At 41.9% G+C, this 17,999-nt stretch overlaps 1 protein-coding gene across 8 annotated transcripts in view; it reads left to right on the top strand.

Annotated features, from left to right (window-relative positions):
* NRXN3 (neurexin 3) overlaps positions 1-17,999 on the top strand; it is a 1,619,945-nt gene that overhangs the window by 406,453 nt on the left and 1,195,493 nt on the right. For 4 of the 8 annotated variants that reach the window (XM_065871334.1, XM_065871333.1, XM_065871337.1 and 1 more), the window contains 2 exons: positions 1,820-2,121; positions 7,825-7,986. In XM_065871334.1, coding sequence (XP_065727406.1) covers positions 1,820-2,121; positions 7,825-7,986 — 464 coding nt within the window. Of the gene's footprint in view, positions 1-1,819; positions 2,122-5,968; positions 5,993-7,824; positions 7,987-17,999 lie in introns of those variants that run through there. The other 4 variants (XM_065871340.1, XM_065871339.1, XM_065871341.1 and 1 more) reach the window with 3 other exon arrangements.

Raw genomic sequence — 17,999 nt, 5'->3', positions numbered from 1 at the left:
CAGAAATGTGTAGGTGTACACACATCCTTGAGGCCCTCTGGAAGATATGGGACACACTTAACCTCTTCTAACTCTCTGGAGTGTGATGTTAAGGCCCCTGTTTTAATGATGTGATGCTACAATGAATTCAACAGTATATGTTGGGTGGTCATCTCTTCACATTGTAAGAGGGACTCCTTTACCTCATGATGAGAGAATACTTATTTGATTTTACTTAGGGAACTTACCAAGGGCTATGATGGTCGATAAGGATATGAATTAATGTGGACAAGCTTTGGTGACTAAGGCGGAAGTGTAGGTCTAGAAGGGAAAATAGAGTCCCCTCAACCTTACTTTGCAGACCCTGCCACCCCTCTTTAAAGGGAAGCTGCATATCTAAACTTGTATTGTCACCCATTTCTTTTCATTGAGGAGGTGCTTTTGACCAACACTGATATGAAGTAGGCCACTCTCTAAATGAGGCTGCCTGACAAGAGGACAAATGGAGGTGTACATGCTGAGTGTCTACGTTATAAATCAAATCTACAAATAATTAAATAAAATACATTCTTTTCTCTTAACCTTGAAAAATAGATCTTTGACACTACCTGGTTAAGTCAGGTTCTCATTTAGAGTTTTTGGATTCCTAGGAGTTCTGCATTGGGAAATACCAACACAGGGAGAGCCAGCCCCTCTGGTCCTCAGCCTGTGGCCTTTCCCCTTCCTCTGCCCACATTCAGCTTCATCCTGTATCACAGAGGTCTGGTATAAATGCACGTGGATGCCTCGATCCACATGGCAAAGCTCTGTCCAAACCTGTGCAAACAGTCCCCCACAGGGCTAGCCCTCAGACCTTGAGGTATAAACACTGATAGCATGATTTGCCTTCAGAAAATGGATCCAGGAAGGAGGATTGCACAACCCCTGGAAACAGACTTGGGGCTCTTTGGGTAGGGAATTACAGGAACCCAGGGTCTCAAATATGGTCTTGAAAGAGAGTATGAGTCCCAGTTGAATGCCATGTTGGCTCTGTGGACCCCTGGTCCTATGGAGAGAGATGTTCTGTAGGATGGTCAGACCAGGCCATATCAAACAGGAGACCTCTAGGGCAGAGGTCCCTTTGACTCTAAGGGAAGTATTGTTGTCTTATCAAAACATATTACCAAATTCCATTCTGTTCCGTTTTCCTCATCTGCTCAATCATTTCCTCAGGTCCAACCTCCTATTTAAAAACCCAGTCACGTTCCACTGGGCACAGGACTCTACCATGGAAACCAAAGTTAGCTGGGTTATTAACGGATGGAAATTAGAGCCACATATTTCAGGCTAATTGATTTTTAGTTATTGTTCAATAAAAGGTACCTAGAGCTAAAGAACCCTTTGTCAGAATAGTTAATTATCCATTCTAAACCAACTCTTCTACAAGCATTTAAAAGCCAATATTGATGCAAAAGCAAGTAAACCTCACTTTACCATTTTGCATGAAATTTCCCTTTAGGCTTTTCTCTGAGAAAATTTGAAGGAAAGGTAGCAAGCTTTCCTGCACCATCGTGTTAGTCTTCTACCCCTGTGTGGACATATAACTTCTCTGCAGTTACCTTCTCTGCTAGTTTCCCTAGTACTTAGATACGAGTCTTGTGGAATAGTTGGAGGGGGTGTTGTGCTGGTATCAAGCCTCTGGCAGGGACACTGCCCTGTGTGCGTGTGTGTGTGTGTGTGCATGTATGTGTGTGCGTGTGTGTGCGTGTGCGTGTGCGTGTGAGTGTTCTGTTTGGTATTTGCATAGACCTGGCTCATGCCAGTCAAGTGTTGATTGCTTTCCCCTTTTCTTTCTCTGTAGCTCGAGAGGAGAATGTGGCCACTTTCCGAGGCTCAGAGTACCTGTGCTACGACCTGTCTCAGAACCCAATCCAGAGCAGCAGTGATGAAATCACCCTGTCCTTTAAGACCTGGCAGCGGAACGGGCTCATCCTGCACACGGGCAAGTCGGCTGACTATGTCAACCTGGCTCTGAAGGATGGCGCAGTCTCCTTGGTCATTAACCTGGGGTCTGGGGCCTTTGAGGCCATTGTGGAGCCAGTGAATGGAAAATTCAATGACAACGCCTGGCATGACGTCAAAGTGACACGCAACCTCCGGCAGGTAATGGCTGAGGGGAGAGAGTGCCCAGAGGCTCCTCTTAGGTGGCTGGGGAGGAAGTTTGTGAAGTAGGTGGTGGGTTAGGTTACATGGAGAGGGGTAGAGATACCCTATGGGTTTGGATATGTCGAAGTCAAACTTTCTCCCAGCCTTTACAATTTCACAAGGATAATTATTAAAATATGTTTCTTCTCTTACTTCAATTTTCCATTTGTGCTTGTTATTTAAGAAAAAAAATTCAGTTGTATAGATAAAAGTTATAAATACTTTCCTTTTGTTTTGCTTTTCTTTGTATCATTTTCTTGATTACCTTTGAATATTGTACTATTGCTAAATCAATTAGGGAGAGCGTTTTGTTTCTGCAGCTTGGTAGATTTTTCTCATTCTTTGAATATATGTTTTTCTTTTTAATTAAGTTAGCCATGGCCATGATGCCATAATTTTAATTCCTTCCAGAAGAAGTCTTTCTTTTTCTCTTCCTTTTAATTTACCAACCCCTTGTCCACTTTTATTCTTTCTGTTGGGTCGTTGTGTTAACCTCTAGCCTTGGAGTGAATTAGCTGCGATCATTCTGAATTCCTTTGTTTCTCTGTTCCTTGGTGTTGTGGTATACTTTATTGCCCCTGTCTCTACCTCTGACAGTCTTCAGTTGACTAGGAGGCCTGGAAAGTGGAAGGACCCACATAAAAAAGTCAACTTTGGAGCAGCCTTTCCTGGTTCTGTACGTGCTTGAGAACTCCCATCGCTTGCTGATTCTAAGCAGGCAACTCCGTCAGGTGACAACACTCTCAGAAAGCCTTAGCCCAGTGAAGTTGTTTTCCATTTTATAACGAATAATAGTGATAACAATAGCAACAGTAATAATACCTCACCAGCCCACATCAGGAAAAAATTACAAACACTTCCTGTAAAAGTCAAGGTCTGTTCTGAGACTGCCTTTTCCAGGTTCTGTTTTCACTTGGATTTTCTACTTGTGAATTTGTCATTAAACTCAGTGGGACAGCATTCATCCTTTATTAAATCAGAAAGCATTATGTAAATTTCCAGAAGGTGCTTATCAAATTTTCTTCTGCAGTGTGATTGATTTAATGCCTCCTAATGTAAACATGAAAGCATGAGAACTGACAGGTGTTTGCCTATGTTTTCTGTTTGATAAAAGTGTAACTCCTTAATAATGCTCAGTAAAGGGAGAAGGCTCCTCCACATTGGAGACACACAATATTCGAAGTACCCACTTCCACACTTAAGCATGTCAAGGAAGCCCCGTGGTTGGAGATGCTATTCTATCTGTGATGAAGTTGCCAAATCCTAAGAGTTAGAATCCCCCGTCATCTTCATACACACAGGTCGAACATTTTTGAATCACCGTTCTGTGTTTTTCCTGCAAGGCCAAAGAATCCTGTTGCTTATGTTTCCTTTCATCATTCCCCACCTGTACTTACAGGAGAGTCCCCCTCAGCGGCCAAGAGAGCCCACATCAAATTTTCATTTGCTAACATATAAGGGCTTGAAAGGTTTGAGTAGCAGAGACTAGACCAAAAAGGAGAATATGACCTTTTGTCGGGTTTGACTGGCAGTTGTACAGTAATACCCTTCTGCCATTAGTCAGTTAAGGGGGGATTTTCACGTACTGGGGAGCGGAATCAGGTTGTGGTTCTCACCAGCCAATCTGTTTCTCTCTCGCTCTCTCCCACCCCACATGCTTCTTTGCCGTTCTAGAATGATTCCAATTAGCCGGAAAAGGCTCACTTTCATTACCACTAAAAACACTTTTCTAAAATAGAGTTGGGCCCTAATTCAGTCCTTTACACTGAAATGGGGACGAACCAAACTGTAATTCAAATATTGGTTGTGCTGAGTTAGTCTGAACAAGCAGAGGAAGGCAACACTATAGGGTTTCTCGTCCAAGTTCTAAGACCCGACTCCTCTCTGTGCCCTTGGACAAAGCTTTTAACCTTTCCACACCACAGTTTCCATTTGTGAGATGGTGATTACAGTCCTCCACGTGTGGTGGCTAAATATGCAAAGCACCTTATGTTCCAGAAGGATTATGAGCTCATCCATGGTCTGGGTGCTAGACTCGCTGGGACATGCACATGATTTACATGCTGAGTATTCTTTCAAAGGTGACTGCCTCTGTCTGTCCCCATGGATGCAGCTAAGTAGAGCTCTCAAGACAAGGCTACTGAGGCCCTAGGGTTTTGGGGGCATTTCTCGGCAGAAGGAGTATGAATCTTTTAGAGAAAATGCACCTAAAATTGGACCTCATCGGAATCTGCACTGAATTTTGCATCCAAATGCAATTTATTGAAAGAGGAAAAAAATCTCAGAAAAGCAGAGTTGATTTTGCAAATACAATCCTTTCAACCCTGAGTCAGCTAAGATTATTATTTTTCCCATTAAAAGCACATTTATAACATCTTTTTGAGTTCCCTAGGATACATTTGAAGGGGTGGGAAGCCCCTGTCTATTTCAGTTAAACTGTAAATCACTTCATAAATATTTGACAATAAGCTGGTGGCAGTCTCGCCTACTCTTTTGGTAAGGTTGAATGGCTTCTGTGGTAAAGATTCATCTGAGGAAAGCTTACTCGGGGTTTCCTTACCAAATGGAGCAGAACTTTCCCCCTTTCTTCCTTTTTGGTCATCTGCTACGGTTCTGCTTTTGGGCCAAGTCAGGCCAAGGTCAGGTACTTTATTGGGGGTTGTGATTAATGGAGGGAACGTGGATTATCTGTTCTAAATTATAACCAGGACCTGAGTCCACGGTCATGGCCATCACAGGAAGTGCTTTACTTTTATATGCCACTTTAGTCAAACCGCAAACACAAAACTGGGGTTAACCATCTTCTAGCCTTCCAGCCTCCCAGCTCAGGGTGTGTTGGCAATTTAACATTTGAAAACAGCGAAGAAAAGACTAACTGTAGGGCTTCTCTAATCATGTTTAACCTGCCAGTTCTCTCTGCTATCCATGCAAGAAATTGCTTAAAAGCTTGAAAAGCATTCTTAAAGAGGAATGAGGGGAGAGTGATTCTAACAGGAGACGTTCTGGCAAAGTAAACAAAGTAACATTATTGGCTAATGAAGGAGACTCCAACTCTTTTGATGCATTCTAAAGACACAGTTATTTAAACCTGAGAGAACAGGAAAGAGGAGAAAGTTGCCCTCCTGCTGCACAAATCCACAAAATCAAGGGGGTCATGGATCTTTAAATTACCCATGGAAACCCAGAGTAAACTACATATGTAGCCTTCCTGTGCTGGATGTGATCTGTAAATGTTTTAAGATCTTTTTGTCCTAGGAGAAAATCATGATTGTCCATGCATGTAATCAGAGTCAGATGTGAAAAAACAATCCCCAAAGTATTGGTATTTCAGCTCTCTCTATTTATCTACGTGTGGAACGATAAACCTTGGGGGTCTTTTCTTTCAGGACAGATGGATTGTGTTTGTGCTAGAGGGTGGGAAGGGACCAGGGCGGTGTTCTTTCAGAACAGCTCTTGTAAAGTAAGTATGATGCTAATTCTGACTGGGGTGAGGTCTGGTCTGAGTGTATTTGGGAGAAGAGGGTAGTTACAAAGACAAGGTGGACTGCAGCTCCTTTCCTGGCTGTGCCCCAGGTGCCCAGGTTTTCCATAGAGTCTTGGTCTCATTGTCTTCCCCCACTCTCTTTTTCTGTGTCGGGTGCCTTTTTTTTGAAAAACTAACACAAGATCATTCATGCAATGTGTCATTTTACTAACCGACGAATGTACTAACACCCTAACGACTCATCTTTGTTTTTAGTTTTTTTAATTAACAATCGTTCTGTTCACAATTTTTAATTTCCTTTCTTCCCCCTTTTCCGCAAAGCACTCAGGCATCGGACACGCTATGGTAAACAAACTACATTGTCTGGTAGATATCATTCTTATTGTCTCTTTTTTTGGGTTTGCCGTGTGTTGCCCCCCTTTTCCTCCCCAAACCCCCCTTTTATCCTCTTTAGAGTTGTTACTTCTTTTAAAATTTTCTGTTGAATTAAATACGAGCCTTTCTTTTTCTTTAAGAAGAAAATGGAAGGGGATGCACCTGTCCTGACACTATTTGGATGAGTTTGGTTGGGACAGTTTTCCTTTTCTCTACTTTGTAATTTTTTTTTCCTAAAAGAAAGTTTTTTTTAAAGAAATGTTCTTTGTTGAGCTAAATTCGTTTTGTTTTGTTTTCTTATTTTGTGAGTTCCAAGTTATCGACTAGGGACAACAGAGATTTCTATTGAGGACTTTCTTCTCTCCGTGTCTTCCTACCCCTCACTCGTCCTCCCTTCTTTTCCCCCTTCCCCACTCCCGAATCCCTTTTTTCTTTCCCTTTTGTGTGGCCACGGCTGCCACAGGTGATCTGGGGAGGAAAGTACTCGACTTCCTGTATTCTTCCGTTCCCTCCTTTCACCATACTTCCCACCTTGGCCAAAGGGAGCTGTGCCAATTTGTGTTCTCCGTACAAACTCTGCATGGCATGTTCCTGTCTCGTGAATTTCCCCATGGGCATCAGAATCTGTTCCCTTGTTTTCCTCCTCAGTACTAACAACCTACCAGTCATCAACCCCACTCCACGTTCTCCTCTCTCTTTTTTGTCTCCATGCTTCTTCATGCTCCTCTCACCCTTCATATATTTTGGGGTTGGGTTTGGACTTTTTCTTTTCTTTTTTGTTAGTAAGGGAGGTGGCAGGCAGGGGAAAGACTACCCTTTAGTTTTGAGTGTGTTTTCTTCTTTTCACTCCCATCTTGTTTTTCAGTTGGTTTAGTGCATGTAAGTGTGAAGTGGATTTTGATTCTCTTCTTTAGTGCTCTTCACCCTTGTCCCACTTCCCTCCCTTTTATTCTTCTGCCTTCTCTCTTGGCTCCAGATGATTTTCGCATGGGTGTGTCAGTGTACGGTGCGTGCACGCTTCGAGGCCCCGTCTCTTCTCTGTGCCCTCTGCTCCTTTCATGGATGTTGGGTGTATGGGTGCCGTTTATTTCCTGTGGGCATTGTTATTATTTTGGCTATTATGCCTCATCATTCTTTTTGTTAGCATTGCCTTTTTTGGTTTGAATCATTTCTTCTCTGGCTGGTGGTGATGGCACACAAGGGAGGACAGGGGTTGGTGTCCTGGGTAGTCCGTGGCATGTATCACCCGTGACTCATCAAAATCAAGACCCTTTTCCTTCCCTCCCTGAATGCATGTTTGTCAGCGTGGTGTGAGCCCAAAAAGAAACAAATAAAAAAAGAAAAAGAAAAGAAAAAGAAAAAAACCATCAACAACCAAAGACCAACCCCCTAACAAACCCCACTGTCAAACATCTCCTTTGCTGTTTCTCACGACCACTATAAATGACAATCTTTCGAAAGTAAATGCTCATTTTACCAATGAACTGAGACGTCTGAGGATAGTTCCATTTTCTAGCCTGACTGAGTGAAGAGGGCAATGGGTAGAGCGAGTTGCTCAGCTTGGCAGTTCCGGAAAAACTCTCCCAGGAGTCTGCAGGGAGACACTGGAGGCTTGGGCCACAGGGAGGCAGACCAGAAAATGGAACTTGGCTGCATATACCAAAATCAACCCAAATTAGAAAGAATACCTCACCCAAAGCTTAATGAAAGTGATGCCACCGGTAGGGGAAGCCCTGGATTTTGATAGGACTGTAAGGTCATTGTTGGGATTTTTGTTTTTTGTCCCTATGTCCCTCCACCAGGTGACAATCTCTGTGGATGGCATCCTTACCACGACGGGCTACACTCAAGAGGACTACACCATGCTGGGCTCAGATGACTTCTTCTATGTGGGAGGAAGCCCAAGTACCGCTGACTTGCCAGGCTCACCTGTCAGCAACAACTTCATGGGCTGCCTTAAAGAGGTAAGGTTCACCCATTCCATTTAATGCACTGACTGTCTAAGAACAAATGAAATTTTCAGCTCAGTGACTGGATCTGTCCTCTAGGCCATAGGTTGTAGCAGAAAAGACTCTGGACTTAAAAGTAGAGGCCCTAGGTTTTGATCCCAGTTTAAGCTGGTTGCAGGACCTTGGGTTCACCACTTAAGCACCCTGTGGTTCTGTTTCCTCATCTAACTGATGAGGAACCTGATCCCACGGGTAGCTGTGCTTTATAAATTACATGAAATAACTCAGACGAAAGGACTTTGAAATCACAAGGAACTAGACCTGTGTGAAGTTTGATTTTGTATTTTTGACTTGGCAAGTAGGGAAGCCTTAGCTAAAAGTGGCTCAATTTGTGGTTGTGTGTCTTGTCTAAAACATAACTTATGTATTATTTTACCTTTGCTAAGCTTGGTGTTCCCAATAGTCTCATTATTCGAGATGAAGGAGAGTTCTCAGAATATAACATTAAGGCCCAGAAGACTCGTTTTTCCTTTTTTTTTTTTCCTCCCTGAGAGCTAGCAGCTGTGAGAAAGCAGTGGAGCTTTACCATTACTCATTTATTACTATTGTAGCTAATGTGTTGAGACCTCTGTCTGAGAGCAAAGGAGCTTCAGTCAAGTGTAAGTTCAATCTCTAAGGTCACTTGTTGAGGCAAAAAGAATCAGACTTGATTTGCTGGAGTTCTTTCAGCACACAGTGTCATCAGAGCAGTGCACTGCACTTTTTTGTTTAATCTAAACTAAGCTTGATTGCCTAAGATAGCTGTACCGTTTCCCTGTGGAAATTCCTTGAGAAGCTAACAGTGTTCTTTCTTGTAGATAAAGATCCCTTGTGACATGTTATGAGCCTCCTCTCAGGGCACATGTTTTATTCTTATTATGGTTATTTGGAATTTGTTGCACGTCAGTTACATATGAGATGGCATCACACGTGCATTCACTCACGCCACTCGGCTGTGAGCTGTGTCTAGACAGGAGTTGCGTCTGTTATACCTGGCATAGAGCAGGTGCATAATAATTATTTACTGAATGGAGACATTTATCAAATAATCATTGGGTACCTTTTTTGTGCTGTAACTAACCTTAATGGCTCTTTGCAAACCACGGTCTCTGTGTGTGAAGACTTTGTAATCTGGGAAGAGAGATGAGATCTGTAAGGGAACAATTATAGCTCAGGGCACTATGTGTTCAGTGCCACAGATGAAGTGATCTAATTGAGCAGAGGAAACAGATACATTTTAGGTGGGAGTCAGCATTGGAGAAGAATTGATATTTGAGTTGGGCCTTGCTGCAATAAACCATGTGTGCATTGAGAGAAAGGGGGAGGAAGGAGAGACATGACAAAGGAGGGAAAAATCCAATTACAGCTTTGTATTGTTCTTGTTCTGAAGGAAAAATGACAGGAGAAAAGTCTTAGAGAGTTTTCCTCTCCTGCTGGACATTACCTAGGCTTCTACTGGCTACAGGGTCTCCACAGGTCATTCCTGACGGAATTGCAGTAGACATAGCGCACTTCTTCCCTGGGATTTACTCCTATTTAAGTAGAATAACGGTATAAACTACTCTGTCTAATGAACCCTGAAAGATTCTTAAACACGTTAAATCACACTCCATTGGAATTGCACTCTCATGCGGTATGTGGGCCTCTCACTGTTGTGGCCTCTCCCGTTGCGGAGCACAGGCTCCGGACGCGCAGGCTCAGCGGCCATGGCTCACGGGCCTAGCCGCTCCGCGGCATGTGGGATCTTCCCGGACCAGGTCACGAACCCGTGTCCCCTGCATCGGCAGGCGGACTCTCAACCACTACGCCACCAGGGAAGCCCAGATAGGAGCATTCTTGTTCCAAGTTTTTGGCTCAGGAATGAATTAAGCATTGATTGCTGTGGAGAGCTCATCCGTTTTTGTCGTGAAGCAGCCCTGAGCCTGGAGTTTCTCCTGGACTGGGTCTAGGGGTGGCCTCTAGGACTAATTTTCCCCTGCACACAATTATGTTGAACTATCTCTCCATTATGTATTTGAGACAAAGGAGCAATTTCCCAACCGCAGATCTATCAATCAGGAAGGATGCCCCTGAATATTTTGAAACAAGTCTCATAAAAACATGAAGATATCTCTGATGATTTTATCCATGCAGAACCTAAAGTAAATAAAATCTGCACGCACACGCACACCCACACACACGTACTCACATACTACACTGTCCAGATGGAGAGCAGACAGCTTCAAAAGTCTGTGAAAAGTGGCACTTAATAGCTTAAAAATTAAAGACAGTTCTGAAAACCAGTGTCAGTGACAGAAATAACAGTAATAGTAATAAAAATATGCACATATCTTAGCTAGCAGCTAAGCAGAATTTAAATCCAGGTCAAGTTAGAAGAAAGAAAGTCCAAAACAGTGAAGGAAGTGGTAGGCGAAACAAGAACTTAATATAAACTTTTGCACCATCTCTCCTTTACGTATATAGTATGGTCTTTCTAAGGGAGTTGGGAGGCCTTCTCATTTGTCTGAGTGCTTTAAACAGATAGCTTTGAGTTTAATGAAATCCTGGCATAGTCTTTCTTTCCATTTAATTATGATTCACTTTTCTGTGGGAAAGTCTAGGAAATTCTTCTCTTATTCCTGGCATTTCTCTTTGACAATTTCGTAAACAGTAAAAGCTTCCAGCTATGTTGGGACTTCCCTCCTTGATAAATCCCACTTACCCACTTTAACTATTTCCCCTTAGAACAGTCAGACGTTATTTTACAACTTCTTCTTCCCTTCCCTTTCTCTTTCTTTCTCTTTCTTTCTTTTTCTGTCACCTCTGGCCATTTGTGGCTCTAAGCGGCCTTAAGCTGAGCTGGGTGCTTTTATGTTTCATTTTTTTCAAAATGGGAACATGGTGAAGACCTTATGGGATTTCTCTTCCAGATCGTTGATACTTTGTGTGTGGCACAAAATAGTTTTTATCTTTGGAACTACAGTTACTTCACACCTGGAAGTTAAGTTCTGGCTCCACTCTTTTATCTATCTGTCTGTCTATCACATCTTTATTGGAGTATAAATGCTTTACAATGTTGTGTTAGTTTCTGCTGTACAACAAAGTGTGAATCAGCTATATGTATACATATATCCCCATATCCCCTCCCTCTTGTGTCTTCCTCCCACCCTCCTTAACCCACCCCTCTAGGTGGTCACAAAGCACCGAGCTGATCTCCCTGTGCTATGTGGCTGCTTCCCACTAGCTATCTATTTTACATTTGATGGTGTATATCTGTCCATGCCACTCTCTCACTTCGTCCCAGCTTCCCCTTCCCCCTCTTCATGTCCTCAAGTCCATTCTCTACGCCTGCGTCTTTATTCCTGTCCTGCCCCTAGGTTCTTCAGAACCATTTTTTTTTTTAGATTCCATATATATGTGTTAGTATACGGTATTTGTTTTACTCTTTCTGACTTACTTCACTCTGTAGGACAGATTCTAGGTCCATCCACCTCACTACAAATATCTCAATTTCATTCCTTTTTATGGCTGAGTAATATTCCATTGTATATATGTGCCACATCTTCTTTATCCAGTCATCTGTCGGTGGACACTTAGGTTGCTTCCATGTCCTGGCTATTGTAAATAGAACTGCAGTGAACATTGTGGTACGTGACTCTTTTTGAATTATAAGGTTTTCTCAGGGTATATGCCCAGTAGTGGGATTGCTGGGTCGTATGGTAGTTCTATTTTTAGTTTTTTAAGGAACGTCCGTACTGTTCTCCATAGTGGCTGTATCAATTTACATTCCCACCAACAGTGCAAGAAGGTTCCCTTTTCTCCACACCCTCTGCAGCATTTATTGCTTATAGATTTTTTGAGGATGGCCATTCTGACTGGTGTGAGGTGATACCTCATTGTGGTTTTGATTTTCATTTCTCTAATGATTAGTGATGCTGAGCATCTTTTCATGTAGTTTTTGGCCATCTGTACGTCTTCTTTGGAGAAATGTCTATTTATGTCTTCTGCTCATTTTTGGATTGGGTTGTTTGTTTTTGTGATATTGCTGGCTCCACTCGAGTCAAAGTGATTGTGGATTTCACCTGTGTGCACAGCTCCTAACTTGATATCAGAGTGAAAGCGTGACAGAGAGCGTCCATGTTATCATCCAATTATTGAAGTACTCTGCATGCCCTAGTTATCAATTCAATATTTGTGTCCACTCAAGCATCACAAAAATCCCCACCTTGTACCTCTTCGTGGTTTTGTGTTTTAACATGTCTGTCATATTTTTGTTCTTGTTGTGTCCCCAGCTCTTAGAATTGTTCTTAGCACCTAGTGGGCGCTCAATAAATATTTGCCAAATGAAATCACATGTTTGTAAGTTTAAAAAATAGCTTTTAGATAAATGCTCTTAGGCACTATTGACAATGTGACTTTCTTGGGATCATTAAAGAACATCCTGACACGGCAATGGTTGAATCTTTTAGGAACCTCCCAGTTATCTGAAATGAGTGAAGTATTACATAAAAAGGCCCAGCAAGACTAAAAGAAATGGGTTGGAACCCACTCTGAGAAGAACGGGATTGAAAAGGCTTTGAGGAGGCATCATAGTATAAATGAAAAGAATACTGGGTTTAAAATCAGAAAACCTGATTGGGAATACCAGCTTTATTACTTTACTGGCTATATGACCTGGAATAAGCCACTGATCTTATTTGAGCCTCACTTTCCTAACCTATAACATGGAGATGATAAGACCTCTGTTGTGTTCTTAAGAACAAGTAAAATAATATACGTAAAAGTGAAACCATACATAAGTATACAATGATGTTTTGCTACAATAATTATGATTAAGGATTATATAATCATTCTTATAAAACAGTTTATGAAATAAATTTAAGAGTAAGTGAATATACATTAGCACGTGCGTATGTTTGTATTTCCCATATTACCAAATCACTGTCTGGGGGAAAAACACAACTTTATTCTGAGGTTTGCCTTACTAAAATTCTCTCATCTTCACTGAAGTTGGAATAACCCATCCTACCCACCCTCAGTCATTACCTAGTCTGTTTCCTTTGGACACTGGTTTATTTGACAACTGTCAATCTCCCTTCTACGAAAATGTAAGCTCCCTGAGGACAAAGGCCTCATCTGTTCACAGGTGTTTCCCCAGCACCTAGAAGAGTTCCTGGCATAAAATAAAACACTCAATAAGCATGTCTGGAACAAATAAATAAATTAATTCATTACTGAGCTAACCTCATGGAGCTCTAAAATCTGGCAGAGTTTAGATCCACAGGTATATGCTGAAAAAATACAGTATGCCGAGGACTGTGCTAAGACACAGAGATGAATCAGACACAGTTCTTGCCTCAGAGGACCTCACAGTTAGTGGGGGACACACAAATATAATTTCAAGGAGAAGCAGTTAATGCACAAAAAAAGAGGCATTCACAGGCGTGGTGGGGCTGCTGAGGAGAAGGACTTAGTATATCATGGGGTTCAGGAAAACACTGTGGAGGAGATGATGCCCAAGGCTTGAAGGCAGGTAGAAATGAACAGGGAAGAAGTGGTGCTCCGGGGTGATGGGGCAGCATGAGCAAGGGCCCAGAGACAGGGCACGTCATGGTGTCTGGGTGAGGAACTTACAAACAGTTTGCCAATGTCAGGGCACAAAATATAAGGTCAGGAGTTCTGAAAATGTATCTGAAGAGTTAGGTAGGGGCCAGGTCATAGAGAGCTTTATATCACACTCTACCCTTGGACTTTGGGTAATGGAGAGCCACTGAAGGATCTGAAGTAGTAGAATGACATAGATTGACAGCTTCTCCGTCAGGCTTTAAATTCCTTGAGAACTGAAGTTAGTCCATCTACTACTTCTGCTTGATTCATCGTTTTGTCCTAGGGAGATGAGGAGGAGTTGGGAAGGCTGGTCCATTGGCTTTAGCACTGGGCCAGGAGAGTGCCTCTCTCAATCTTCAGGTTTCTGCAGAAAAGTGCTTCCTTCTAACTCCCATTTCAGTTTCCAATGACCCTCCTTGTCAGGACATTTATTTCTCCTTTCCTCTGTCCTTGACATTACTGAGCTACTGTTGTTGGATGAAGCACAGTGCAGTAGAGGAAAGCCAAATCAAGGCTGAGTTGCATGAATAGTGTCTCTATTATGAGGACCAGGGAGCTGACTAAAGCCCATCACAATATCCTCCTATGTGTCGGCGTCTTCTGTGTTGTTTGACTTGGTTCTTTCTACACCATCTTCCTTCCCCCTCAATCTGTTACTTCTCTGCTGGCATGTTGGTTCTCCATTTGGCTCTCCATTGCCCATGGAGAAGCTCTCCTGCTGCTGAGAACTCTGAGACCGACTGGTCTATCCCACCTTTCTTTTCTCATGGCATCTCTAGTGGGGAGGAAGGAAAGCAGGAGAACGGGGAGAGTGGAACACATATTTAAAGGAAAAAGGATTGGGTAGAACATCATTGTGCACATTACCATCCACATCCCTTTGTGATTATTAGCCATTTAAACCTGAATGGGATTTTTGCAGCCAGAGATAGTCTCTGAACAGATGATTAATGGTTTAATCTGTAATAACTTTACATTTTATAGAACCCTGATAGGAGTCCACATCTGGTGAGCCAGGCTATTTAAGGCCGTGTTAATTCTGTTAATTCCTATATGTTTATCTGAATTGCTGGCACCTGTGGGCTTTAGGATAATGTGTTTGTTGTTGCTTTTCTTTTAAAAAAATATATGCCTATTTTGTCCTGTCTCACTGTCTTTTCTGCTGTCTGTTATGCGATCACAATTCCTCTTCTGGTTTTTCTTTTGTATTGTCCTCTTTTTCACTCGCTATACTTTTTTTACCCCTGTTCTCATTTTTCCTGCCTCTGTGCTTCTCAGGCTCTTGTTTTGGTGTCCTTCCTGATTTCTCAGGTGGGGATAAATCACTCTGTCCATTACTAGGCAAATTTAGGTCATGGCATTAGGCCTAAAAATTTCCTTTTTCCTATAGCTTTGAGAATACTGTGTGGTCCCATGATGAGCAAGATCCAGTGAGGGTTTTAGGGTCAACATGGAAGATGAGAGGAGGGTTGACTTTGGAAGCACAAGTCCAGGGTTTGAGTCTTGCGTAGACTCATTCATTACCAGCTGCAAGACTCTTAGCAAGCCACTTGAATGCTCTTAGCCTCAGTTTTTTCATCAGATAATAATACGTCAGGCATTTTCATGTTGGGAACAAATGGGATAAAAAAGATGGAGGTGCTTTATAAACTGTAAAGCACTGTGCAAATGCTAATGTTACTATTTATGTTAATAAATGAAACCAAATTGATCAGGTATGTTTAAGGAAGCACTTACTTGCTGTTTCTGCAATTAAAAAACTGCAGAAGTTAGGAGAATCCAATGTATCTTAAAAAAGAGCAACTGAATTAGAACCTGGCTACCAGATGCATTTCTGGTACTAATTACAAAACCGTACAACCTCTCTGAACACCCATGTCTTGATCTGTAAAATGCGGATCGTTATCATTGTCAAACCAAACACACAGTACTGTGTGTAGAAAAACGTAGAAAAACAAGTTGGATAGCAAAGCAGAATTTATTTCCCCATCCTTAGGAAGATATGCACAGTGTGAGCTTGGAGGGAAGAATGCCTTGGCAGAATGGAAGGGCCAATGCAAAAAGGAGACCAAGAAGGACAAGATTCCAACAAGGTAGAAAAAAGTAGAAACATGAATCAGAATCTGGGAAGTTGGAAGAATGTAGCAGAAGAAGACAAGAAAGAGGAGAAACTGTGTCTCAGGAGAGGCCTATTGGGTTGACCATAGAAATTGCCATTTTTCTGGGTAAAAAAAAAAAAAGTCAAATATTGGCAATGTCATGTGAGTCAGTTTAAGAATGAAAATTTTTGAAGAGGATACACTGGATCTTCTTGAAAAGAGATTACCTTCTGGATTACCAGGAGCTGAAATGGGCAGGGGAGAGAATGGCATTTGATGCCACAGAGGAAGAGGAGACAAAGCCCTGAGCTACTGGGGATGTATGATGAATATGAGGTTTATTTCACAGAGGAGGCAAGATGTGAGCACTTAGCCCAGGATGGCTATAAGAAAGTGGTGTGTACCTGAGATAAAAGTGTCAGCGGGGCTGAAGCCACAGGACATGTAGTGTTGCAGGGCTGTGGCAAACAGAAAGATGTTCTTCAGTTAATGCCTGAAGAAGATGTTAAAGAATGGCTTGCTTCTTACAATTGATGGGCTATTGATGGAGAAGTAAGATACGGTAAACATTTTTTTAAAGAGATCTGGTGTTCATTTTCCCTTCTTTCAATAAATGTTTCTTGATTTTTATTTTCCTTCATGCTCAGTCCAGTGATGTAGTGGCATTGACTCCATTCCTGGCTCACCTGATGAGCATGTGAGCTCTGAGTCCATCAGGAACTTCCATTACTCTGGCTGTGGTTATTTTGTTCATAGCTGGGCACCTAACCCACACCTAATGTCACAGTTTGGATCAGTGACATTCAGTCTCAGGACTCTGTTTATATCTTGTAGGGGGGTACTTCTCCTTCCTTTGAGCTACAACTTGGGATGGTATAAAACTGACCTTCTGGCTGCCATCTTGCCTCCACAATGGGACTAAAAATGAAGCTAGAATGGAGAAAAGCAGAGCTAAAATATGGGGAGAAACTAGGTTCTGGTGACATTTTAAGGCCCTGGATCAAACATTCTTCCACCTAGACTACCTGGCTTTCCAGCCGTGATTGATTACATTCCTTCTTCTGTCTAAGCCAGCATGAGCTAGATTTTCTGTCATTTGCAACAGAGCCCTAAATGATGTGAAAGAATTCCTCACTCCTATTTTACCCCTGTCTTCTCTGACAAGAAAATAGGTCTTTGGCCAGGAAAAGATAGACGAAGTTAGGAAATTTAATATCAGAGCCTGTTAGAAAGCACCTAATTGGTCTACATTAATTCAAAGTTCTTGACTTAGATGAATGATACAGGGAGAATTTGAAAATAAGATTTTTGAAATCCAGTTGGTTTTTGAGAAACTGTAGGGAATGGGGGAGGTTTGTATGACTCAAGATGGAAAAAGTGTAGATAGTGCAAGTTATGGGCTTACGAACTTCATTGGCATCTGGGCAAGATTTTGGATTGCATTATTAACAGAAGATATGAGCCCACCGAAGAAAAAAGAGAACCATAGTCATTCACTAAAAACACTAAAAACAAGCCATATAAGCAACTAAACTCACATATTATTCAATATTGTTACTATACTTAAAGCTCAGAAAAGTACCGTGGGCCTAGCATAGCGAAGTATCAGCAAGGTATTTGGCAATACCCTTTGTGATATCCTCATCCACAAGATGGGGAAAAAGGGATTGGATGTAAGAGCTATTCAGTAAAGCAGTGTCTCTTTAAATATACCACTGGGTCCTGGTAAATGGGTCCATTTTGGCTTACATGGAAGTTTCTGGTGAATGTCCAATGCTTTGTCTTACTCGCCATTTATTAGGGGTTTGAGGGAAGGTAAGAGAGGATGCTCGTCAACTTTGTGAATGGCAGGGAGCTGAGAACGATAGAAATTATGTGCCTTAATGTTCTGAGACTGAATTAATAAAGGTATGAAAACAAAGGAGGTGACAGTTCTATAGTATAATTTATTGGCGAAAATAGTACGCTCTGGAGCTAGAGTTCTTGGCTGCAAAACCCGCCTCTATTCCCACAGTCTGTGGAATGCTGGGCAAGTTACTTAACCCTCTCTGTACCTCACTTTGCTTATTCATTAAATGGGTGGAATAATTATACCTACTTGATAGGGTTGTTGTGAGTATTAACCGAGATAATAATTTTAAACCCCTTAGAACAATGCCTGGCATATAGAAAATGCTTGGTAAATTGTGTTTATCAACATTACCATCATCACCACTGTGTGATAATCTGGTTACTGGGAGTATTTCTCTTCAGTTCTGAATGATAAGCACTTAAAAGTTTAGCTGACTAGTTGACAGAACATGT

The sequence above is a fragment of the Phocoena phocoena genome, chromosome 2, assembly GCF_963924675.1.
Source record: "Phocoena phocoena chromosome 2, mPhoPho1.1, whole genome shotgun sequence".
Lineage (NCBI taxonomy): Eukaryota > Metazoa > Chordata > Mammalia > Artiodactyla > Phocoenidae > Phocoena > Phocoena phocoena.
Note: the sequence above shows the minus strand (reverse complement) of the source record. Positions and strands in the feature narration are given on the sequence as shown.